The sequence below is a fragment of the Populus trichocarpa genome, chromosome 17 (genome assembly GCF_000002775.5).
Source record: "Populus trichocarpa isolate Nisqually-1 chromosome 17, P.trichocarpa_v4.1, whole genome shotgun sequence".
NCBI classification, from domain to species: Eukaryota; Viridiplantae; Streptophyta; class Magnoliopsida; order Malpighiales; family Salicaceae; genus Populus; species Populus trichocarpa.
The window spans coordinates 11779008-11805356 of record NC_037301.2 but is presented as its reverse complement, the minus strand read 5'-3'; the positions used below and the strand labels follow the sequence as shown (position 1 = coordinate 11805356).

At 35.0% G+C, this 26349-nt stretch overlaps 4 protein-coding genes across 5 annotated transcripts; 1 reads left to right on the top strand and 3 right to left on the bottom strand.

Annotated features, from left to right (window-relative positions):
* Positions 1-1247: 1247 nt before the first annotated feature.
* On the bottom strand, positions 1248-7664 carry LOC18107417 (proline-rich receptor-like protein kinase PERK8). Its single transcript, XM_006373415.3, has 8 exons — positions 5893-7664; positions 4593-5003; positions 3984-4070; positions 3438-3508; positions 3084-3166; positions 2566-2713; positions 1856-2017; positions 1248-1760 (listed from the first exon to the last, which is right to left on the bottom strand). The coding sequence occupies exons 1-8, from the start codon at positions 6887-6889 to the stop codon at positions 1557-1559; spliced, it is 2163 nt and encodes a 720-aa protein (XP_006373477.3). The 5' UTR covers positions 6890-7664; the 3' UTR covers positions 1248-1556.
* Positions 7665-11833: 4169 nt separating this feature from the next.
* LOC18107418 (uncharacterized) lies at positions 11834-16051 on the top strand. Its single transcript, XM_006373417.3, has 6 exons — positions 11834-12204; positions 13615-13737; positions 13952-14140; positions 14235-14316; positions 15452-15516; positions 15630-16051. Exons 1-6 carry the CDS (start codon positions 11920-11922, stop codon positions 15924-15926), a joined length of 1041 nt encoding a protein of 346 aa, XP_006373479.3. The 5' UTR covers positions 11834-11919; the 3' UTR covers positions 15927-16051.
* A 657-nt stretch (positions 16052-16708) lies between these two features.
* On the bottom strand, positions 16709-18434 carry LOC18107419 (protein trichome birefringence-like 19). The gene is made up of 2 exons (XM_006373418.3): positions 17918-18434; positions 16709-17641 (listed from the first exon to the last, which is right to left on the bottom strand). Exons 1-2 carry the CDS (start codon positions 18410-18412, stop codon positions 16829-16831), a joined length of 1308 nt encoding a protein of 435 aa, XP_006373480.2. The 5' UTR covers positions 18413-18434; the 3' UTR covers positions 16709-16828.
* Positions 18435-23348: 4914 nt separating this feature from the next.
* LOC18107421 (40S ribosomal protein S8) lies at positions 23349-25473 on the bottom strand. 2 transcript variants are annotated; one of them, XM_006373421.3, is made up of 5 exons: positions 25313-25473; positions 25129-25201; positions 24713-25043; positions 23735-23907; positions 23349-23642 (listed from the first exon to the last, which is right to left on the bottom strand). In XM_006373421.3, exons 1-5 carry the CDS (start codon positions 25314-25316, stop codon positions 23561-23563), a joined length of 663 nt encoding a protein of 220 aa, XP_006373483.1. In that variant the 5' UTR covers positions 25317-25473; the 3' UTR covers positions 23349-23560. The 2 variants fall into 2 exon arrangements, with proteins under 2 accessions (XP_006373483.1, XP_006373482.1); XM_006373420.3 differs by having other exon boundaries at positions 23735-23904.
* Between the last annotated feature and the right edge of the window lie 876 nt (positions 25474-26349).

Below are 26349 nucleotides of genomic sequence, written 5' to 3'. Positions count from 1 at the left end.
GAGGGACAAAATTGAAAGAAAAAAAAACAAACCAAGAAAATGATAAAAAAAAAAAACAACAATCAAGAGAATGAATACCATATTTGATACATAAACAAAACAAAATCAAATGAAAAGGGATTAAACTAAAAAAAATCTAAAAAGGAATTTAAAAGAAAGAAAGACCAATCAAAAGAAAAAGAATCATAATTGAATGTTTTTTCTCCATTATTTTTTTTTTATCAAAATAATATCATTTTTACTTTTTAGCTGAATAAAAAATCAAGTGATTAGCTATAGGGAAATCATGTCAACACCCACTGATTTTTTTTACCATTTGTTTTTATCAAAATAATATCATTTTTACTTCTTGCATAATAATAAAAAATCTGATTGACCCTGGTAACTCCGATCATTCAACCTAACACGTGACCCGAGATATGACAGGGGTTAACTCCCGGACCGAGTTTTAAAAGCATGATAAAAAAAATAAACATCAAATATGATATGAAAATTCAATGAAATTAAACAATGGGGGATGAAATTTCCAAAAAAAAAAATCAATCAAGAAAAGAACTCAAAATAAAAGAAATTGCAATCACAAAAATGAGGATCAAATTCAACAAAAAAAATTAAAATAAAATTATTAGGGATGAAATTGAAAAATAAAATCCAATTAGAAAAAAGATTAAAAGCAAAATAAATAGGAATTAAAAGAATGAGAATCAAATTTGATAAAAAAAACATAAAAAATCAAATATCAAGAGATGAAATTGAAAAACAACTAAATTAAATTTAATACAATTAAAAGATTGAAAATCACTTTGTAATTTTGCAAAGCCAACACATCTTTTGAGATGGAGGAGAGAGCAAAAAGAGGGGAGGAGAAAAACTTTGTATTTTCTTTGTATTATATCTAGTTATTATTTATTTATTTGTCTATTTATTTTGGTGAGAATGCATGCTAGGAATTTTTTAGGGTTATATATTTTCTCTTCAATAGAACCTTCTTCTTATCCAGGAATCTCTCGTTATCAGCTAGGATTTCTAGATTAGGACTCCTTGTCCATTTTTACATTCCTAAATCTTCGTCCCATGTGCAACACCTAGCTATCTACTTTGCAAAATTCTAGGTGTGGTAGGAAAAGCTTTCACAAGTACGTTTCCAGAGCAATCTGTGTTAGGAACCTGGGAGGTCTAAACCGTGTATGAAAGTAAGTTACTGGCAATAAACAAAAAGCGGAGGAACACTAGGAAAAGAGCAAGACTCAGCAGGAATAAGTGGATAGGGGATTTTCATTGCTATAATATATATGAATACAAATATGGACTCTGAGGATACAAAATGCGGCAGCCATACACGTGAAATCGTGTTAGCTGACAATGATAGCAGTACAAGTGAATGGAAGAGAATGTACATGAATTGGCAGTGGCAATTCTTGCTGAGATTGGATAGGATCTCAATCAAGGGTCTCAAAATCCAACCAATGAGCACCGTCACTCTTTAAATCAGCTACAACAAATTCCATGTTATAGATTGGAAATTTAGGAACTTTTATGCATCTGAGGACTAAACGTTAATCCCCAGGATCTCTACTCCTCCAGCTACTCTGAGTGCGATCGAAAAAACCTGAACTATAGTCTTGGTTACCAAATGCCAACCTCTGAAACATTCTGATTTGTGCAGAGTGTTGTCTTGAATCAAATATTTCACTTTGGCCAGGTTTCATTCCGTTAGATAGATCCGATGACTCATCTAACAAGTCCAAGGCTCTCACCACCTAATATGGAAAAAACAAACAACAATACTATTAGCCAGGCTTGTCCAATAAGGTAATGAATAAGGAAAATATTCCCCACACAAACACATGACAACCTGACTCATTCGTGGCCTTTTTGCAGCTGAATGACGCACACAAGCTGCAGCTGCCTCAATCATCCGAAACATTTCACTTGGAACATAGTTCTTCTCCAGCTCTGGATCAACCAATGCTTCAAAGTCTTCATTTTCAAGCGCAGTTGTGAGCAATGGTCGAGCCTGACAATTTGAAATGTTCAATTAAAGTGTACCATGTCGTTAATGTTACAAATGGCAATATATATGCCAAGACCCTGCCAAGCTGCGACCAAGCACCAATGAACACATCCTGCGGACTTAAAAGTAGTCAATATTTTGCACAGTTCTAACACTGGTGGATTTGGGGTTGCCAGAAATTCTGAGCCCAAAGAAGCTTGCTCGCATTTAGAAAGTTTAATTTTTTAAAACAAGATGAATATGAAAAACTTTGAAGCCAGATTAGTAAAAGCTCACATTAATACTGTGAAAATAGGTGCACAAAATTGCAAACATGACTGTACATAAAGTTCGATCTTGAGCCATTGTTTAAATTGTGAGCTTGTAAAATGCTTAACTAGTTAAAAGATAAAATTTGACATTCCTAGAGAATTCAAATAGGGAAATTAGTTCTCAGGGTAATAATTGGACGTCTCCAACATTTTATCAACCAAATAAACCATAAATATATCTGTACCTCTTGAATGTATAGCATCAACTAGAAAATGGGTTGGAATGGTTATTGAACTTACCCATTCAACGAGGCTTTCATCACCTATTGGCTGAGAAGCATCCACAGGCTTACGGCTTGTAATTAGCTCCAAAAGCACAACCCCAAATGAATAAACATCAGATTTTTCAGTCAACTTTCCACTTGTTGCATACTCTGGAGCCATGTACCTGGAAAATCAATGTTCAAAATAGAAATAAAAGAATGTTAGGGCACACATTACCAGGACATCAACATTAAGAATTACATCTGCACTGTGCTATGAACAAAATATGTGAGCACAAAAATGCCATCTAAACTCCATCAGCTATGAAAAGAATACGATTTTCCTTGTGTGCTATGTGTGCTCTAAAAAAAATCATACAGTTAAAAGATAATAATACCAGTAAACATTAAAGTAAAGTCAGCTTCCTTTCACACAACACGGTAGATTTAGCTTTCTTTTCAACCTTTGTAAATTGCTTTTCACGACACAAGCTTTACCCGTATGAATAAGCATCACAATAAATGATAAAAGAAATAAGTAGTTAGGGCACCTACCCAAAGGTTCCCATCACACGTGTGGATACATGTGTATTTGAATCCAGTTCCAGAGCTATCTTAGCAAGCCCAAAATCTGAAACCTAATATAATAAAATGTGCTTAATAAAGAGATTGGAATTTGAAGAATTTATCATAGAAACAGAAGAAAACAGAAACATGTTCCAAGTGCACAGAGATGGAACATAATAGACAGCTTCCAAGTCTAATAATGCCAAAGAAAATTGTTTACTTGATAAAGGAATAAAATATTCCACCAGTATTCTGATGGAAAAAGTAATTGGCCATAGGGGCAGTTTCCCCAGAGCAAAACCTGGTTCTTAGTGTTATTAGGATTTTCAGAAACAGACATACCTGAGCTTCAAAATTGTCATCAAGAAGGATGTTAGATGACTTGATATCCCTGTGAATAATTCGTGGATGGCCTGATACACATCACACAAAAAAATGAGACCAAAAAGTCTGTCAATGTTGCAAACTTACAAATAGAAACAGATGTGAGACAGTAAGGAGAACATAGTGCAGGAGCTTTTATGCAAGTACCAAGTGATATGTAACTGGTGTGATGAGGACAGGACGTCATATAATATTTGCAGGATGAAGAATGCATGTTGCCTACATGTTAATTCTGCTAACAACCAAGAACCACTTCAACTGTTCTTGTTCCTATTCAAATTACTCAAGAAGGTTTTCAACATATTATCCAACTGTTCTAGAATGCGTCTTGGATTTACACTTGATCAAGTAACGATGAAGAAATTATAATTGGCACTTGTATGCCAAAATTAAAAATAGAAGGACAAAGCTTCTAGTCCTAGGACTCAAATCATTTATGTCCTCTGTTGTCAATGCAATTTGGTAAACGTAAATTGTCAAGTCCAAGAAAAACAGGAAAATTACAATCCTCATGCAGATAAGCTATGCCACGAGCTGCACCAACAGCAACCTTGACCCTTGTTGCCCAATCCATATGCGGCCTGCCTTCACCTGCAAAGGTCTATAAGAATTTAGGAAATACTATTTGCAGTGGAGCTTCAAGCATGAAGCATGAAAACCCCAAAATAATTAAAATGAAAATACTTTTACTAAAATTAATTGAATAGGATAAGAGGGAAAAATTAGCAAATAGCAAAAGATTGGTAAGAATCCGAGCCAGCACAAAAACATCTAAAACCCAGTAAGCGTAATAGCCTGTTGCAACCAACACAGCCACAAGTCACATAACCATTTTTGTAAAACCTATTCACAAATATTATACTTAGCTGCCGGCATCATAATTCAGCAAGTGATTTAGCCAACATAAATTTTCAGGAAAAAAATGTTTTCAAGGCATACGACATTTTTAAAAGATCTGCGGTGAAAATTCCAATACGATTGGATAATTTTACGCCAAGCAAATATCTCATGATAATTTGAAAGAAAATGTAACATGTCAGATGCATCAAGATAAATCATTCATGGAGGAAACTAGCATAAATTAATATTTCATATTCTAAACTATGAGCTTACCGTGCAAATGGTAATAAAGAGTATCGTTGGGAAGGTAGTCATAGACAAGCAGTCTTTGATGCTCGGATATACAGTAACCCACCAGTGAAACCAAATGTCGATGATGCACTCGACTAATAATCTCAACCTCTGCTCTGAATTCACGCTCCCCTTGAGAACCACCAATCTTTAATTGTTTCACAGCTACTTCTCTTCCATCAACCAGGACACCTTTGTATACACAACCAAATCCACCTTCGCCTAGACGATTCTGTGCTGAAAACCCATTTGTGGCTTGGACAAGTTCTTCATATGTGAACCATGACCTTGAATTATTTATCACACCTGACTCTGATGGTGAATAGATGAAATCACTGCCAGAAGGACTGCCAACCAAGGGAGCTGGAGGATAAGGTTTTAGAAATAGTGAATCTGTAAAGCAAGACTTTCATTAATTCCCATCACATATCAGCAAGCATTTAAATATTCTTTCTGGACAACCTAATAGCATAACCTCAGTATGTCTTTCAAATAAAAGAAAACATCATTACTTCAAAACTTTGAAGCCAATAAACTTAAAAAGAATATTTGGCATAGCTGCTCATTTGAAAACAGATGAGAAAAGGAGATAAATGTCACATTATGCTTTAATCCATAAACTAAGGTCAATAGGATAGGGAAACCAGAAAATGAACTAGATCATTGTTCTGGATCAAGTAAAGGCGCCAAAAAATGACAAGCCAAGTACTAGAAAAATAAATAATTAAGAAGAAACCAAGACCAAGACAACTAAAGTAACTATGATTCAGATATGATATTGTCTAAAAGGGTGATTGGAAGACAAGTAATTGCACTAATTCAAAAGGGCTTAGATACAATCCAGCCTCCAGGACTTGTTTTACAGCCCCAAAACAATTTGTTAAATTGTTAGATGTCAACAGCGTGAATCAATGCATTAGAGATGCTCTATAAATCATTAATTGAACATCCAATATCATTTCATATCTCTAAACAGGGAAAGCTATCAGATCGGTCTTTGAGAATGTCTTGCGGGGGGATTGTGTTAACAGACAAGTATCATCTTTTTACACTGATTGGAACATATCCCCTCACAAGGCTTATCACTCCAACAAAAAAGATTTTACTTCACTGAAGATCCAGATTTTGCATCAAGTAGCCATGTTCCATATCCTCATTCGCCAATTACAAACTCTAAGGGCTTTTAAACAGCACCATAACGGCTTCAGCAACGAAAATTTCAGAGAATCAATCAAAACTAGCTGCATGACCGATTACAATAGAGCAATGTTCAATAAATTACCTGAATTTTGTGAGGAGGCAAATGGAGAAGGCATAGTGTAACCAATATTTTCTCCTTTTCTTCTCTTTCGCTTTTGTGCAAACCACACAGCCATCACTAGAAGACTGAGTGCTACAAACCCAACCACAATGCCTATTGCAACTGCACCTCCAGTGTTTGAACCCCCTGGACCGCTGGATGAGGTATTCGCAGAGACATTGGTGTCATTAGTTGCTCTAGCAGTTGGTTTCTCTGTTGGGATAGAGGGAATGGGTGAGGTAGGACTTCCTGTTGCTGATGAATTAACTGGAGGAGCAGGAGGAGATATTGACGGAGGTGTTGATGAGGTTGATGGAACTGATGGAGGTGGTGAAGGCAATGTGGGTATTGGAGGAGGAGGAGAATTTGTTTTTGGAGGAGGACTATCAGATTGAGAACTAGGTGCTGGAGTAGTGACTGTAGGAGGTGCAGGGGGGGTTTCAGGGGACTTTGCTGTTGGCGGAGGAGGCGAATTTGTAGAAGGGGGTATCGGGACATTTGCAGGAGGAGGTGGAGAAGGTGAAACAGCTTGAAGGGGAGGTGGGGGTGTTGGAGAGGCTTGTGGAGGAGGGGAGGTGCTTACTGGTGGTGGAGGGGATTCATTCGGAGGGGGCGGTGAAGTAGTAGAAGCAGGGGGAGGCGCAGCAGGTGGTGAGGGAGGTGTTAATGCTGGAGGGGCTTGTGGTGGGGATGCCGGGGGTGATGGTGGTGGGGCAGATGGTGTTGAGGGAATTATTGGTGATGGTGGTGGTGATAGTGGTTGAGCTGGTGGGGAAGCAGCAGGTGGGGTTGGTGGTGGGGTTGGTGGTGGGGTTGCAGGGTTAGATGGTGTTGAAGGCACTGGAGGGTCAGTGGTCTGATCAGGCTGAGATGTCGAAGGAGGTGGTGAATTGGTTGTAGAATCTGGTGGTGATGGTGGTGAAATAGAGATTGGTATTAAAGAGGGGGAAGAATCTGGTGAAGGTGTTAAGGAAGCCATGTTTGTATCTAACAAGAACAAGATGTCTAAATTTCTTACGAAGCCATTTCCAATTTTAGGAAAGTCGGTAACTAAAACCTAAATCTTAAATTGCTTATTACACAAACATCAACACTACATCATTTGTCAGATACAATACTCCAACTATACAAAAGACTCGAGCTTTGTCAACTCTTCCACTACCAAATGCCAAAATTCTTCAACATATGATAAGAACGTACAAAACCAACTTCAAAAATTCATGCAAAAGTAATTCACTTTATCTTGTTCACAGGGAAGACCCAGATCCTCTAAATCCCAGACAAAGCTCAAACAACCTAAATTTACAAAAACCCAGTTCTCAAAGCTCCACAACGAGCAAAACCCAGATTAAAAACCCCTCAAAACTTGAACGAAAATTAGATCAACTAAGCCAGTTGACTCCAAAACTATCTCTTCTTTTTTTCAACATTAATGCGCAAATGCACCATTCCCAGATCACCAAAAAGACAGCAAAGAAGACACAGAAGAAAAAAGCTCTTGCATGTCTTTCAAAATGAAGATTTTTTGGCACTTTGGTTCCTTACAAGTTGCAAACTTTGCATTCTAATGGTGTTCTTTCAAGAAAGTATCTTTCTTTTTTCTTGCAAATGGAGGTGTATGTGCCCACAAAATATGCAAAGAACGTGGGGGCAACTACAGAAAGCCAACCTTTAGTCTTTACTCACATGTAGCAGGAAGGAATGGACGATGGATCGATAGAATATAGTGTGTGTGTCAGAGAGACAGAGAGAGAGAGCTATTGGAATTTTTGCTTTTGGTAATTCAACCACACCGATTTTTTTTTTTTATGTTTTAAAAGTATCTTTAATAAAATAAAATTAATTAATATTTTTAATATATTGATATTAAAAATAAATTTTAAAAAATAAATAAAATATTATTTTAATAAATTTTAAGTAAAAAATATTTTAAAAAAATTACTATAATAATACCAAATAAACCTTTTAATCTTTGTAATAACAGTGATTTTAAGTAGAAAAAATAACAGTTTCAAATTTCAATAGCATAATATCATTTTGAAGAAGATTTGTTTTTTTTTTTACTTATTTTGTTTTAAATGACAACATATCTAAAAACGAATTTTCTATACTGAATTAAGGTTATCTTCCTATCAGGTTTTAGATTTAGATTGAATATTCACATCCAAGCTAATTTATCATAAGAAAATTTATTATTAAAAAAATAAATAATTAAGGTCTTTAAACCAAGAGTGGAATATCCTTAATTAAATATATAGTTAGACTGGATATATATACGTCCCTTAAACCATGTTTAACTTGCACGATCTCTTTCGTTACTTCCATAATTTTTATCAACGAAATTTGACTGTTGAATTTCTTTTACGCATCAAATTCTGAACTTGTTACCACCAAGTAATTTTGCAAGAAATTAATCCTAATTTGAGCAGTACAGAAGACAGATTTATTTAAATTATTAGCAAATTGTTAATTACTGTAATTAATGTGATTAGCAATAATTGATCCGCGAGTGCAATAATTGTTACTGTATATGTGATGACAGTTGGCTCTGAAAGATTAAAAAAATACAGGCTGAAGGTAACGTTCAGAACAGAGATAATGGCTGGAAAGAATAATGGAGTATTTAAAAAAAAACAAAAACAAAAACAAGCCAGCCCTCAACACCATATGATACCAGTAATCACATACTACCATGCAGAACTCGATCGGCAGAAGCTGGCTGCCAAGTTGTAGCTGCTAGTTTTTCTTCTGGTGTTGTTAATGGTGGGATCCTCTGCAAGTTGGTTGAGCTAACGATGAAAGCTTGGTCTCTTGCCTTTTATTTTATTTCTTGCTTGTAGTTTTAAGCCAGGATATACAGGTCAGGTGTGCCGGAGTGTGCTGCCCTACCCAGGCAGAAGAAAATTGCAAATATATATTTTGCAGCAGTCGTAAAAAGAAGTTGAAAATATATAAACATATATATAACTAGTTGGTTTGAAAAGAATTTATATATATAATTCTTGTACATCACGTATAATATATACTTTCACTGTTTTAAATTATTTGAATAATTATTTTATAAAAACCACACTCTCAATGGTAAGTAAGATTGCTTATATGCCTCTGCATTTTTTAATTTTATTTGTTTGAATAGATAGAACAGAAGGTGGGGAGGTTTGGATTTTGCATCTCCTAGAACATTAATATTTATTTTAAGATAGCAGTAAATTTATTCTAAGAAGAAATTGAAATTTTTTTTTATCATCAATGCACTAATTTAAGTCTAGGTCTATATATAACTTGTTTAGTCGTAATTTGAAAAGAATTTAGTCTATATATACATGAAATGAAAGATAATTTAAATTATTGGATTGAGATGGTTTTTTGACATGATATCAGAACCTTAATGATCAAGCGGCCACGAGTTCGAATTTCATCATTTCTATTTATTTGATAAAAATTAAATGGGTCTGTGCAAGTTTCAAGCTTAAAGGGCTTTCATTTGAGGAAGTGTGTTAGAGAATAATATGAATTATATCTTGAAATCTCAACTAGCAGTTTAAGTTATTGGATTAAGATGGTTCTTTGACATTATAAAAGTCGGATAACTATTAAAAAGTAAATTATAATAAATCATAAAATTTAATATTCAATAAACTAAGTGTTAAAAAGATAAAATTAAAAAAAATATATAATTTTTTTAAGAAAAACAGTATTTAACAAGAACAAAACAATAAGAATGGAAATGAAATGTTTCAGCTGGAATTTGAAGGAAATTTTCAGAATAGATCAAAATTCTAAGAAGAATAAAAATTTATTCCAATTTATTTAATTTCTTGAATTGAAATGAGATATATATCAGCCATTCCAAAGGCAACGGTACAAAATTATCAACCTTTATTCCCATGCATGTTCTTGCGACCTCACCCACAGCTTTCTTCGGTCAGTATTCAGTATTCTAATATCATTTTCATGCATATATACTTTTACCAATATTCTTTTAGACACACCTCCTTGAAGGATTATAATCACCACTCTTTGTCCAAACAAAAATTATGGTTAGTGATAAAAGCTTGGGGCCAAGAAGTTTGCTCTTTCTGTGGTCTCAGGTTCGAGCCATGTGGTTGCTCATATGATGGCCACTGGAGGCTTACATGGTCGTTAACTTCAGGGGCCGTGGGATAAGTCAAGGTGCGCGCAAGCTAACCCGGACATCCACGTTAAACTATATAAAAAAAAAATTGTGAAGTTGAATAAGGCGTCTTGTTATGTGGGAAATTATTATTGCTAGGCCTGAATCTAGATGGTGTTTATTATAGCGATAAAGATTATTTTTTAAAATATTTTGTTAGTTAAAAATATATATTTTTTATTTTTAAAATCTATTTTTGACAAATTTGATGCCAAAACATTTTGCAATTCTTTGTTCGAGTGGATAAAAAATATATATCAGACAAGCAATGAAAGATAACAAATTTGATTGCAAAACTTGAAAGAATTTCGCCATTACCTAGTTCCTAAGCAAGGATCCCACCCTTTCCCTGACCTGCACTTGAAGGACATAATCACTTTATATGAATAGAATTTTGACAAGCTTTTAAGAGATTAATTAATATATAGACCAAATAACACAACAATGGGATTTTTTTAAAATGTCAATTTCAATTTGGATTTTGAAAATGTAACTTAATTGGTTTCTGAAAAAAGGGTCAGCAAACTTTGCATTTCGTTTTATTACCAAAGAATTTCACTAACCTAAAAGGATAGATAATGCCTAACAAATAATAAAAAAAATAAAAATAAAGAAATATTAACTATAATACAATATTTATAAAACAACATTATCTTCGTTAGAAACCAGATTATAAAAAAAAAAACTAAAAAAGTTCACCAAGACACATGTTATTTTGGATTGAATCAATATAAAGACAATTTTTCCCTTGCCAAAAAAATGACTAAGCATGCAATTAGAGGTAGAAATATCTTTTTCATGTGATATATTTGACGTTGCATATTTGATTGGGGGCAAAATGGTACATGCACTTCCTTTTGCTACAATATAAATATTATTTTGCCCTTAAAAGGACAAAAAATTAATCTTTAACGAAGGGCACTTTTATAATTTAAGATAAAAAAAGGAACAGTAAAAGTATTACCATACTGGTGGGAGGGAAAAAAATATACATGTATAGAGAGGCTTATTCATCCTTTTCTTTTATTAAAACAATTAAATGGTAGAATTACCCTTGGAATTCAAAAAATCAAAGGCTAATTGATGAGGTGTTTAGATCTTTTTAGACTGGTTTTTTTTTGTTATTATTAGATTTTAACACGGGTGTCTCGGTAATTTTAAGTTTAAAAATATTATTAAAAAAAATTGCTGATGCGTGCGTTAATGGCCTTTGTCAAAACCATGACACCAAGCAATCTACAATTTGTTTTTACTATTATAAAAGAGAAAACTATTCAATATTATATGAAAATATCGAAAACCATGTTACATAGACTTGTATAATTTACTAAAGAAAACATTATATGAAAATACCAATAAAAATAATTGGTGCAATAAATCCTAAGATTAATTTCTAAATATTCAGATAAAAAATATAAATTTTAAAATAAAAAATGGGCCTAACATCACAATTTCTTAATTCATTTTTTTTGTCTAAATAATTTTTTAATTCATTTAAAAAATAAAAAATAAAAAATAAATAAATGGACCTAACATCACAATCTCTTAATTCATTCTTTTGGCTAAATAATTGTTTAATTCATTTTACTTGACAAAATAATTAGTCATCTCCATGGACCCAAAAGTCCAACCCAACTTTCTTCTAAAGCCCAAACAATGATAATCAAATTAGACCAGCCCATTTCGATTCATCTTCTTAAAATCAGCCCAATAACAAGCCCAATACCAAGACCAAGCCCATTCTTCTTCTTCAACTTCCAATATTTTTCTGCAGAGACATTCACACAGTTACAATTTTACAGTTTTTAACTGATTTTGTCTTCAAGAATACAGGCATGGCGGGATTGCTGGCATGGGCAGCAGATGTCGTAGGAGCCCATGGAAACAACCATGAATTAGAAGAAGACAGAATCCCAATTGTGTTCACCGATGACCAACAAAAGTATGTTCAAGAATTAGATTCAAAGGCTTCATCTTTGAGCCGTACGATCCAAGATCTACGGCTTAGATTGCCTCCACCTGATATCTCTCAACGTCTACCTCACCTTCTTGCTCATTCTATTGCATCCAATGCTGCTCTTGCTCTCCAGTTGAATGCTCATTCTGCTACCAAAGAGCAGGTAAAAATGCAGTCTTTGAGGTAATCTGGGGTTTATTTGTATCTGGGCTGGGCTGTTGTTTTTTTTGGTTTTATTTATGGGGTTGTTGTTGAATTGTGTGGTCTTCTTTTTGTGTTTCTGGTTTATGGCATCTGGGTCTTTTGTGTTTTTGGATATTGGTGAAGCGATGGGTTTTGTTAGTGTTTTGTCTTGCTTTTATGCTCTTGGTTCGCTTTTTACCTGTTATTCTCATTTGGGATATTAAAATTGGTTTAGTTTTTATGGATGGTTCTTCTTTTGATAAATATAGAAAAAATTGTAGGGGATAAGTATATTATCTTATGTATTGCTGTCGATCTCTTCAAGTGGAGATTTCATTGTGGTTAATTTTATACCCTTAAGATTTGCCATTTGGAAGTTTTGAAGCACAGATTACTATAGATAATTTGGACATGCAAAGTTCTACTACTGGGTGAATCAAATGCTCAAGTTGTGTTCTAAATTTCTTGCAATAGAAAGCCATATACTCAGCTGACTCTTGGCATTTTATGAGTCTATCTAGGCAAAGCTCGATTAGAAGTATCTCTCTAAAGATGTGAATAGAGTTTAGTTCTTTTGTTTTAAAAAAAGTGCTATTAGGAGTTGTTAGTGACAAGACATTCCATTCTGATAATATATGTGGCATGCAACCTTCACATCAGTAGAGGACAACATGTGAAATGGGATGATCATTGAATTCGTTTCCTTTCCAAGTGAGAAACTATTGAAATAAAAACTGAAATTCAGTTACTATGGATTTCGGTAATTTTTTTTTTATAATTTCCTTTTCCTTTGTTCCTGGTACACTGGAGGACCAAGCTCTGGAGGAACCTGGGTTGACAGCATAGAGAAAGCTTTTCTTTTCCACAAGCCATAAGTTGACCCTATTAGAGGAAATTTTGATGTCCATTGCATGATGCAATTATAAAAGTCTCAGAGCATTCATTCATGCAATGAAGGACATTAGTAGAATATTTTTCAAACTTTCCTTCTATGTGCTCTAATCTAGTGGGGCCATAACTGGTAATGCCTTTTTATTGCACAACATTATTTTCCAAATGGTTAAATGTAAAAATACTTGGTTAACTTAAGCATTATCATTTGCTGAATATCTGTAAACTCAGAGAGGCTGGCTACTTCTGTCAATTCTATTTTTTCCCTCTATAATTTCTACTTGACAAGACCAATCTAATAATGTAAATGAATCAGCACATTTTCAAAAAGAAATTTTCTTTCTTAGTGTAATGTTAATTTGTGATGGTGAGCCAGTGACATGTATTGCTGGGAACCTGGATGAGTTCTGGTCCAAAGGCTGATTTAATTTCTATATAATAACATTAAATGATTATTCCCTTCTGACCTTCAAGTATTTTGGATCTATTTTTATTACAGGCCCAATTGAGAGAGGTGACCCTTCAGGAAGAAAATGCCGAGTATGAAAAGGCTATATTAAATTGTGAGAACAACATACATGAGAGAATACAGGAAGCAGATTTACTTCTTAGGAAGTTACAGATCAGACTTGCCTGCCATGTCTATATGCTTCTCTGATGAGTGATGTGCAATTTTTCTATGATCGCTTCAGTCATTAGTCATAACCATACATCTCCTGGTGTCCTGGCATTCTTTATTTTTTCTGCTTCAATAAATAGACTTCATTCGCCTTTCACTTCCTTTATTTTTTTTTCTTCTGTAATTTAATGTTTGTTTTTATGTAATGAAATGTTAGGAAATGGATGAGACTGAACAAGCTTTGATGGAGGAGCTAGAAAATGCAGAAACTGCAATGGATGCTGGACAACACGGAAACTCTGGTGAATCAGTTAATGCATCTGAAACAGCAGTTGAAGCTGGATCAGATGCAGAAGCTGCAAAGTCTGATATATTAGAGAAGTTGGATAACAAGAAAAAAGAATTGGTAGATTTGCATTTGTCTACTTCTTACAAGCTTTCTTTCTCAACTCAGCTCCTTTTGTTATAAGGTCTTGAAAATCTTCCCTAATTCTCTTCAGAGTTCATTGGAAGAAATTGTTCAAGGTTTAGATAAAAGGTGGATGCAAGTTCAAGAGAATGCACTGAAGCAGCCTGCTCCAGGTTTCAAATATCAGAAATCTTCTTGAAGTTTGATAGTCTTTCTTCATTTTGTGTGCGTGTGTGTGAAAGAAAAAGAGAGGGAGCTGAGATCAGACTTTAGTTTACATTTCTTTCCTTGCTTTCTGGAAGGTTGTCAAAGGGACAAACTTGAGTTTGGTTTCCAAGAGATCAGCGTTTGCAAAGACTAGGCCATGGTTATCAAAAAAGTTTTTGAAATCTTAAAATTAAATAGCGTTAATGATTCAAAACACTAACAATCACAATTGGTTAAGATCTTAGTAAAATAGGTTGTTGAATCAGTAAAATCCCAATTTTACTTTATGATTTTACGATTTTGGAATTTTGGGTAAATAAGAAATTTGGGCTATTTTGGACTTCCATGAGTCAATGGTTTAGAGGCCTGAGTCACATGATTTGATATGACCTTGGTGTCATGAGAGTACCTAATCTAATTCCATTTTGATGAAACCTTATACCATAGAATGACTTGATATACCCAAGTATGTTTGTCTACCTGGAACGACATTTTTCTTTTGTTCAGTGTGGCCAAAGCCTTGTTTTGCATGAGCACGGTATTGATCCATGGACACAAGTATGATTAAATTACATATCTATGATTAACAGTAAAATTAATTGGTTACAATTGTTGTTAGAGAAATGATTAATTACTAATATTATCGCTTGAGCATAGGTATATTATTAATCTTGTTAGTTATTTTTTGAGTTCGTAAAATCTTATAATTTTACGATTTTACAATCCGATTTTCAGGACTCTATAATGATCCAAGTAAAAAAAGTGATTTTAATAACATTGGGCTAGGCTTTCCCTGGAATAGGATTGCAACATTTGGGAAAGTGTCTTGTGCTAGGCTTCAGGTAGGATTACAACCTGCAGATGGGGATTAGATTTGTTGTCTATAGTGGATGTTCCATGGTGATCTCTTGATCTGATTGCGAAATGGTGTTTCTTTTAGTAACTCTCTCACAGTGTTTTGTTGATGTTCAGTGGTTAAACATATTCCTTTTGTAATTAGTGACAAGATAACCTATGCAATTGGTATTTAGTAGAAAAATTATCACTCTTGAAGGAGTAACTTGCACAGGGGAATTTGACATGAAAGTGATTTTGCCACAGCTCAGAGAGAGAAGTTATTGGATAAACAGCTTCATAGCCTAATCGAGCAACTAGCAGCTAAACAGGTGGATTGTACAATTTATTACAAATTGGCTACTACTTATGACTTCTGTATCAATGTGGAGTAGATACCTCATGGAATAAACACCAACCTTTGAAAATGGTGTCTTGTTTGTAGGCACAAGCAGAGGGCCTGGTCAGTGAAATTCATTTGAAAGAGATGGAGCTAGAAAGGTTGAATGGATTGCGGAGGAGGCTTGAAAGTAGCAATGTAGAGGGCAATACTGCCAGGAATCGGTTTGGAAGAAGCACCTCGGACAAGGGGTCTGCTTTTGCAGACTATATTGTCGACAAGCTACCGTATTCCACTGGTGGCCGAACTGAGCACCAACAGAGACTCATGTTCCTGAGGTCGGCTTTTGTTATTTACATTTTATTCTTGCACATTGTGGTTTTCATCAAGCTTTCATTTTGAGTAGCATCAAGGAAATTCATTTTCCTCTCCATATTTGAATGTGAGATATTTCCGTTGTGTAAATCATTATTTTGTAACGGAGTGGCTAGTTCCTCTTTCGTAATGCAGTTGGTTGCCTGGACTAATTCTCTCTCTCTCTCTCTCTCTATATATATATATATATATATATATGCAAAGAAGCTGTTTGCCACTTCCCAATTTTATGATAGGGTACCGCAGACTTGCACATAAACGAAAAATTAATGATTAGTGGGAGAAAAATAGGAAAAAAAAACAAGATAAAGCAATGACATTAGAGGGAGGAAACAACATTATAGCTGTGATTCGTAGAGTTTTCGATGTTCTCAAATTGAGATTGACCCAAGAAATGTAAAATTTAGTTGGATGAGAACTTCATGAATATAACATAATCCAATTCCAAAACATTCATCATTATCTGTAAGTGGTGACATAATCAGTAAAATACAGTGGATATAGTAACATGAAAAGGAGGATTAACGGGGTCCGGACCAAGGAATAGAGATCTTGCAAAATGAGCACCCCTTTTGTACTCTATTCTTTAGTTCAATACCAAACACCAGAGGTGAGGATGACTGGGCTGTTCAATTTATTTGATACATATGTTTGTCCATGGCTTCTCAAAATGCAATTATTTGAAAGCTTCGGTGCTTCTCTGATAACAGCTAGAAGTAGTGGATTTGACCCCATTGGTATGTTGATTTGACTGTTGGTATGTGTAATGTGAGGGGAACATGAAAGCTTTTCCATGTTCTTGTCTCATATGTTCTTAAAAACATCATTTACTTGTAAACGATAACCCATTACAGTACAAATTAAGATTACAAAGAATAATGAATAGTGTTGATAAAACGTGTTGAACATATAACAACATATTCATATCTTCATGAAATAGTTTTCTGTAGCTTCTCATAAAAAGATCTCCACGCTTCCTTCCTCATCATATAAAGTAAGAACTCATTCCAAGTGTCAATGGGGCCAGGCAAGCACCAGTGAACGCAGTCAGCTACAGTCACATTGCTATGAGGTGAGCGACCATAATAGTTTGGGTGCCCGTCTGGCCTCAGCAGCATTGCTTCTGTCGTTGCTAGTAGCTCAAATTTTAAACCCCCCTTCCTCCCTTCTTTCTGTGCTTTCCTTAGCTCTTCAACTTGTGTCAAGTAGAATTCCAAGTAATACCCATCAAACTTCATTTCCTCGCTTGTAAAGGGCATTGTCCTAATACAATTCCCTCCTTCATTCCACGCTCCATTTTCGAAGTGTGAAGGAGAAAATGTCCTTAAAAATGTAATGCCCTTGTAGTTCTTTAGTCTTCGAAGGGTCTCAAACGCAGTTCGAAATGCCATTCGGTAGCCATAATACTTTGTGACAGCAGTAATGTTTTCCATGTAGCAGTTATGACAACCAACAATCTGACCATTGATGTAGTATATAAGAGGACGGAAGAACCATTGTCCAGCTGAGATGATCACATAGTCGAAATTCTCAATCTGACTAGCCCATGCCTCATCAGCTTGGTCTAAGTAAAGGCTCATCAGGCTGTTGAGGGAATGACCATTGGGGTCTGCATCACGGGACTTAACCAAGAACGGAGACCAAAGAGTTGCTAGAGTAAACCCGTAATCAGCATAGAACCAGCGTTTGAAATATGTTGTGTCTGCTGTATACCTATGAGAAATATCCTCAGGATGGGTCACCTGAAAGACAAGAGCAGGAATGAGAATCAACTTTGTATCAGAAATTCTTGGTGCAATTACAATAACTTGAATCACTCAACATTGTGCATCTAATTTTGATATGTAGAGTTTAGACACTGATCGTCTGGTCAATGAAATAATTACATCCCAGCAAATTCTGGTTTAATTTTAATGGTGCGAATCATTATGATGTGAAGCTTGTAACTCGAGCCATCGAGTGTGCTTGGTGATTCAATGCACATGAAGATATGCAACGATGAGTGATTAAAGACTTACACTGGATAAGAGACATAACAATGATTGCATTTGGTTCCTTCCTACAGAGTCTCCGACGAAGGCCATCATCTTCCCTCGAACAAGTTCCAAGAACTGCTTTGCATTAAAGAAAGGTAGCTCACATTTCTCTGGTCTCCACCTCCATTTCATGAACTCCGTATCAGGTCTGCCAAATTTCATGCAATTGTGCTGGTCGATGATTAGGCTACAAGTTGCATCAGTGTAGTAAGGCCCATTAGGATAAGGAATCCATTTTCCACTAAAAATGTCACATTCCTTCACTATTCCTATGTTTCTCAAATCACTGATATCAATCTTAGGGGATGGTAGTGGTGAACGTGAAGTTGTCAACAGATATAGAGGGACGATGGTGAGGAAAACTAGACTGAGGGCTAGCAGCAGCAGCTTTTTGGGGGCGCTATGCTGGGTGTTCTTTCCATTGGAAAACTCAATGTCATTAAACTTCATGGTGAAGTAAAATAACAAACTTTGCATTTGTGCACACTATATGGGGGCTTTAGTGATGTTTTTATATTGTTTCTGGACATGATGATACATTCATATAAGATTTCATTACCTACAAGATTTTATCATAATAAAAAAAGTTAAAGTTAAATATGTAAAAATTCAAGATAAAATTATAAATATTTTCATAAATCCACTTAAATATGAGATGTATTGAAAATTATAAGGAAATCAAGTTTAAAAAAAGATATTGAAAATAAATCAAATTTTAATTTTTTTAAAAAAACAAAGGAACTAGTCAACTAATTTAGAAATAATTGGATTAAGTTATAATATATTTACTCTTCAAATTAGAATTTTCTATGAGTAATTTAATTCTTTGTTTGTGTAATACTTAAAGTTTATAAATAGACTTGTAATTAAAAGTATAATTTAATAAATATAAAGATAAATACATTGGAAAAAACACTTAATAAGATTATCTTCCTCTCAAATTTTTTTCTTGTTTTTCACTTTTGCTTATTGTTTTGCTGTCCATGGACAACTTTTTTTTTTTTTTTCTTTCAACAGATAATACACCTTTTTATTTTTGGTGAAATATCGTAATCGATCAGTAATTGATAGCAGGCTTAGGAAATTCTTAGCCTTTTCGTTTCCGCATCAATTTTTCCATTGACATCCTTTATAGAGGTAAAGTTTGAGCACCAGTGCAAGATCACAATCATGATGAAAATGCCCTTTATTTTGTTAAAGCATGCATCATGATCATAACTGAGTACTACTTAGCCTTTTTCATTGTCATACTAGTTTTGCTTAGTTTCATACTAGTTTTGCTTAGTTTTGCCAGTATTCTCTGTGCATAAAGGATTTAAGTACCTTACAGACTTGATTTTTAGTTTGCTTAACAATTACACATGCACCTAATCCTATTAACCAGCAGCAACCATAATGAAAATCAAAACCATGTGCATTAACTTTTGTCCGACACACTTTTGATGAAGTTGGAAATGATTCAAGCCAAGTCTTCAAATAGAGCAAGCTGAAAATGGACTGCATTCCTTTATGCTGATTCTATCATTCATTTTTTAGGCACAGAAATGCGCACATAGTTTTGTCTAGGGTCACATGGGAATAGAGCTGCAGAAGAATTATAACATAATCAAACAATGATCACATTTTACAGTAAGAAATTGGCAGCAATCACAAGGCTCATGAATAACATTGCGCCACCTCATGGTGTTTAGCATTGCAGGTATCTTCAACTGTAAGTATTGGACTGCTCTTCTGGTTATATTTAGTGCCAAGTGAGCCTGGCGTGGCTTAGGAGCAAAGTTATGGATGATTGCATATCGCATTTTAGTGAAATTGGGTTCATTCTATGCACAATATTTCAACACTTCTTTTCGGTGGAAACTTAAGTACCTTCTGCTTTGATAATAGAGTGCTAATCATTCATGTCATCTGCTTCTTTCTGAAATAAAATATCAGCTGGGACCTATTACACACCTCCCTGCCCAGTGTGACAACCAAGGGTGGGACTTGGTAGACTGTTGGGTTATTAATTTATTATATCCACGAGAAAAATGATATGGAAGCACTTTCCTTTTTTGCTGTAAATTACTTTACTATCAAATTGGTCTGAGAAAAAGGAACTAGCGGTTGGGAATTAGAAGAAATGGTTGCCGAACCATTGTTGGTCATTTGGTTTCTCAGCTATCAGTCCAAATGTTCGTGCACATGAATTTGAACAATATTGTGGCTGGGTTACTTAAAGATGATGAAGTTATCTTAGTTGATGTTTAGATAAAGAAAAAGGAATATTGGAATTCTTTTTTGAAGAAACAAAATATATTGGGACTGCTCATATGCAGTTCATTATTCAGAACCATACTAGAATCCTTGCATTTGCTGTCAAGGCAAGACTTACCGACATTTTTCTAGGGTGAAGGCCTGACTGCATTCATTTATCTAGTAATGGCTAAAAGCATTTTAGCAGTCTAGCAAACATCAAGCACATTATATCCCCGGTTTATTCTGGAAGATCAAGAATTTAGGTCAAAAGGTGATGATTACCTGTCTGGCATTAACGCGCGGTGCCTGTGGGGTATGCATAGAACCTTTGATTAGTGCCTAGTTTTATTGTTGTTGATCTTCTCTGCACTTGAACAGGAAATTCTGAACTGGAACTAGAAGTAATTAACAATATTATCCTTCGGTTGATCGCACATGGCATTCACTTTATCAGATTTTTATGGTGCTTTTCTAATTTTTACCAGCCGTTTCTCAGGAGTTAGGAGCATGGCCAAATGGCCGACACTGACTCAGAAACGATGACAAATATATAATAAACAATAAAAACTGGAAATCAGAACCATGTTCATTCACACTCCACACATAAACTCCTCCCAGCCATTTGCCAGTGTGAAAACCGACTCAGATGCGACAACATGCATTTTTTTTTGTCTGCAACCAAACGGCTCCTCGCCACCTTTCCCTCTTCAGCATCTGAAGCAAGAGCTCGTTCCAAGTATCAGTAGGGCCTGGTAAGCACCAGTGAACACGATCAGCAAGAGTCACATTCTCAGGTGACCAGTGTCCATAATGGTTTGGGTGTCCATCTGGTCCCACAACCATTGCTGCAGTTATGTCTAGCAACCTGAACTTTAAGCCCCTATTTTTCCCTTCCGTTTTTTCTCTCCTGAACTCCTTTACTAGAGTCAACGACAGCTCCAAAACATCCCTTCAATTTCATTTCTCCACTGGAAACGGCTGCGTCCTGACACAATTGCCTCCTTTATTCCATCATTTTCAAAATGTGACGGTGACAAAAGTCCTAAAATTATATATATATATATATATATATATTAAAACACAATTATAATATGCATACTAAACAATACTACACAAGTATAGACTTTATACTTGAATAAAACTAATTTAAAGTAACCAAGCTAAAATTCTAGCTTGTTATTGTCAAGAATTAATACTTTGTTCTTAAAAATTTATTACTGAGTATTTTTAAAGATTTTCTTCAATAAATCTCCTAGTATTTGAGTCAACCAAATTAACCTTGTGATACATGTTATAAGATTAATATAACTCAATAAAAAATAAAATAAAATAAATTATAAAATTCAATTCTTTATAAATTATAAATTAAAAAATAAAATCAACACTATTGAAATAAATAGTATTTTGCAAGGTAATGCATAATTCTTTTAGTGTTTTGTTAATTAAAGTTAATATGTATTTTCCCCTGATCTTTAACTTAACATACGAGTGGATTTGTGGTTTGCCAAAAACAGTATGTCTCAAATTTGAGTCCCACCTTTATAATTCATACAGCTAATATCAGAAAAGAAAAGAAAAGATCTTAATCTAACACTGAGATGATCATGCTAGGAACTGGAATTAGAGATTTTGCCTATGAATTAAGATTTTTTTACAGGCCTGTTTTAGGGAAATTGTCAAATAGGCCTCTTCTCTTGGAGGCTTTTATTCAATTTATAATTTTGGACCTGACCCATAACCTATTATTTTGTTTTTAAAATGATATACCTAATAAAAAGTCCTCCATCTGGGATCCATCATCCATGGAATCAGCTGCAAACCTCCAAGAACACACATTAATCTTCAAAAGCCTAACATTTAGGTTAGCATTGCATAGTGGGCGTCCATGGGTCAAGATCACCCAAAGGAGGTCTAGGTAGGATGCAAATGGAGGCTTTTGGTTTATTTGTTTTGTGTTTTAAAAATATTTTTGAAAATATTTGATTTTTTTATTTTTTATTTTAAATTAATATTTTTTGGTATTTTTAGATCATTTTGATGTGCTGATGTCAAAAATAATTTTAAAAAATAAAAAAATATTATTTTAATGCATTTCTGAGTAAAAAATATTTTAAAAAATAACCGATTGTATTCTCAAACAGTCCTTATTGGTAGGAAAAACCAAAATTTAAGCCTTACCTGGCAACAACCACAATACAATGATGTTTTATGAGCTTCTTGAGTTGTACTCATCATGGGGCTGTTTTCAAGTGTTTACTTTAATAAAGATTTGCAATAATTTTTGTTGTCATACTGACATGTCCTTTGTAAGTGGAGAGAGCTTCCTGACATGTCTTTATTGACAAGAGAGGAACGTGTGCTTCGCATTGCTGTTGTATATTCATGAAAGTTGATATCCCTGCATCTTATGGACAAGGCTAAATCATTTACATCACTTTGGTTTGGATTGGAGCAGTGACCAATGTTTCATTGCATTATCTTCTTTTGTCTCTCTTATGTCTAGTCTCGGTCCTAGGAATTAGTGGCCTGTCGATATTTTTTCTTCGAGGAAAGGGTTCCATGAATGATCTCCATCTTTAACCTCTGCGTATGGTCCTCTTCAAGAGGAAAGAAGTTTGCCTGTAATGGACGGGGAGTAGCTATCAAGAAAGCTGAGGTTCCTTGCAGCACTTGTTCTGGACTGAGTTATTCCAACACCACAAAAAACCAATTCAGTTTCTATATCTTTTATACTTTAGAATGTCCTAAAGAAACACGCATCATTGCGGGACAAGATTTTGGTGGAAGATACAGCATGGAGCAGCAGATTGGAGCTCTGGAGTCAGCAGCGTCATGAGTTAATCTTTTATTGTCTTATTACTGTCAGGAAAAACACGGGGGAGATAACAAACAAGGCATCAGGGAATTCCTGGAGACAATCTACACGCCAGAGCAATATCTGAAACTGTCATCAGTATAGACGCACTTGAACCTGAAGTTTGCCAAAACCTAGAACTACCAAGGCAAATCTTATGGTAACATCTGAGAAGAACATAACATTAATTTTCCAGCTGAAATCATTCTTCAAGTTGGCCGTTGCCTACAATTTCCCAACTCCTAATGTTGACAAACTTAACACATCTGATGTTCAAAGGAAGCAATTTCAGTAACTGTCTGTGACCATAATATTGGTGGCTGAGTCAAAAAATTAGAAGTTTTAATTTCATTCGAAAATTGATTTATGAGTTCCAAGCAAGCCAAAACGTGATTCACTGGAGAAGGCTAAATATAGATATTTAAACTCCAAAATCAGTGCTGAAATACAAAATTTTTGTCCTACGCATAATAGAATGAAAAGTAAAGCAACTAAACTCGAAAACAAGCAGAGGAGTCCAGTTATTGAATTGCTTAAGCAGCACCAGCACCCTTTCCCTTCTTCCTCTGGATCTTCTTCATATAAAATTCAAGTTCTTTTCCTTCCAAGATGTATCTGTTGAGGAAAAGATAAGTAAGAAAATAAATAAGTTGACATTGAAAGCCCCATGTACTATCAGAGTATATAACTAACTCTTATCAACTCACCCATCAGCTCTGCCACATTGACCAGGTCGAGAAGAGATGGAAGCCAACAGCCTACCACTTCCAAACTGCTCTTCTATGTGAGGATCTAGCTTACGAACCTGTTGACGCTTCTCAAGCTTCCTGATGACATGGTTGCTCTTCTTTGTTTCTTCTGTAGTTGCTTCTCCTTCCTGCTGATATACAAGACAGAACATTTTAATTAAGAACACCACACAAAGAAACTAAAAGATACTAATATGTCAAACAAAATCAGGAAACAAGCAGAAGATAAAACAGCCGATTACCATGCAAAAACAATTATTAAAATATAGTATGGTTTCTATCTTGTTGGCAACATGAACAACACTAATGACCCTAGCACACAAATGAGCCATAGAAAAACATCATCAATAAGCATTCTGCTAATCTTAAATAAAAAGAGAAAAAAAGAGAGGCAGTATTGTTATATTCTATAAACAAACAGGGCGATCCACAGCATTCAATATTTGCATTGAAGTTATGTTAATTATCAAATTTATTGAAGAGAAACTTCGGAGGAAAAATGGTTCACCAGAATATTCAGGATACAAGAGAAGAAGAAAAAATCAAAATGAGGAATGACATTGAGCACACACACACCACACAGCCCTTAGTACAAGAAATCTTATTCTGGAGAATATACGGATGGGTCAAAGTCACTGAATCAAAATTCATGCTTTAGATAGTTTTGAAGGCTTTACAGGAGCAGCGAAACATTGAAGCGAGGAGGGTTCATATTGATTCCATAAAGCTAAAAAACAGATCAACTTCTCTTATCCTATTCATAAACAACGTTGGAGAAATTCAGTAGATCCCATAGAAGTGGCATTCTTACACTTGGGAAAATCATGTTAATAACGATCATGGGCATCCAGCAAACATCCTCAACGTGAAATCAAAAATCAAATATAAAAGAAACAGAAAAGAAGCATTATTCTGGTAAAGCATATACAATAATACCTCAGGGGTTTCCTTCTTCACCACAGCCTTCTTCTTCCTACCAATGTCAACCCCATAATGCTGAAGGTACCATTGCTTGAAAGGGGCAGCATCCACCTGAACAATAGCACTTTTGACAAGAGTCTGGGTTCGGACAAGCTCATTGTTTGAGGCATTGTAAACCACATCAAGAATACGGGTTTTGCGAGTGACAGCTTCACTGCCCCACGAGTAGTTCCCAGTATCCAATCTGAGGGCCCTCCACTTCACATTGCCTCCTCGCACACGAATTCTTCTGACAGTCTTGTTGCTTGAGAGCTTAGTGCTTGCAGGCTGACGGCCTAGCTCATACCTTCATCAATCCAATAAGCAAGTAATTAATATAAATAAATAAATAAAATAAATATTGAAACTAAGGAGAATTAAGGAAATTGTACTTTCTCTTCTTTCTCCAGGCCTTCTTCTTGCCTCCAGTGGCACGCCTCTTGTGCATAGAGTCACGTGAGATACCTTCAAAGACATAAACAGAGACACCATTTTACAGCAGAACACAACACAGCACACAGAGATATACTACTTTTTTATTTCAAGGCAGAGAAACAGAGAGATAAATTTACTTACCCATGGTTGCAGTTGCGGTTGCGGTCTTGCGGAGACCACTGATTTTATGTATCTGCTCCTAAGCGCCTCTCCTTCGACTTACCAGCTCTGCTATTCGTAAAACCCTAGTTGTCTGTCAATACGGGGTAGTCTTGTCATTGTACATACCCCTCCTTTTCTTTTCTTTTCCAAATATTTTTGGCTCCACATTGAACTCTAAGACAGATTAAAAAAAAGGTGACGCTATTATGAATATATTTTCTGGTATAATAAAAGTTTTTAATTAAGGAATGCAAGCATAGTTTTGAAACCCGGTCAGCCTGGCGGGTTGATTTGGGACTTGACCGATCCGGGACTAAAACTAGACCGAGTTGAAGAAAAAATAGGAAAAAGAAAAACCCGGTGTGACCCAGCTGACCCGGTAAGTTGACTCGGCGACCCGGTCAAAAACCTGGTTGCAACTCGTTGACCTTTTTTTTACTAAAACGATGTCGTTTTGATTTTAAAAAAAAGAATTGACCTAAGCGACCCGGTGACCCAGTTAAAACTCGGTGACCTGGTCAAAACTCGGAATCCAGATCTTGAACCGGGTTTAAAAACTATGAATGCAAGGATAATATTTGTGTTTAATAAAATATATTGAAAGATACAAGAAGAAAGAAAATCAAATAAGACGCCAAGTCAAGTAAAGATTTAAACAAGAAACAAATCTTTTATATATATATATATATATATATATATATATATATATATATATATATATATGAAAGATTGATATCTTGTCATGCGATTGATGTCTTGTCATGGGCTCATCATGAAGTGATTGAGAAGTATCTAAGTTTTCTGTATGTGACAATAGTCATTTCCTTGCCAATTATAGGTTTATAATGAGAATGCTTACATGTTCTACGCTCGGTCAATTCTGTATTTTCAAGGTAGTAAAACATGTAGAAGTTTGGACACATGTTAATTTTTTAGTATCATAAACCGAGAGGTTTCATCATGTACTTGGCAGCATAAAAGTTCTCTTTCAGTCTATCCTCTTTAGATAGAATGCT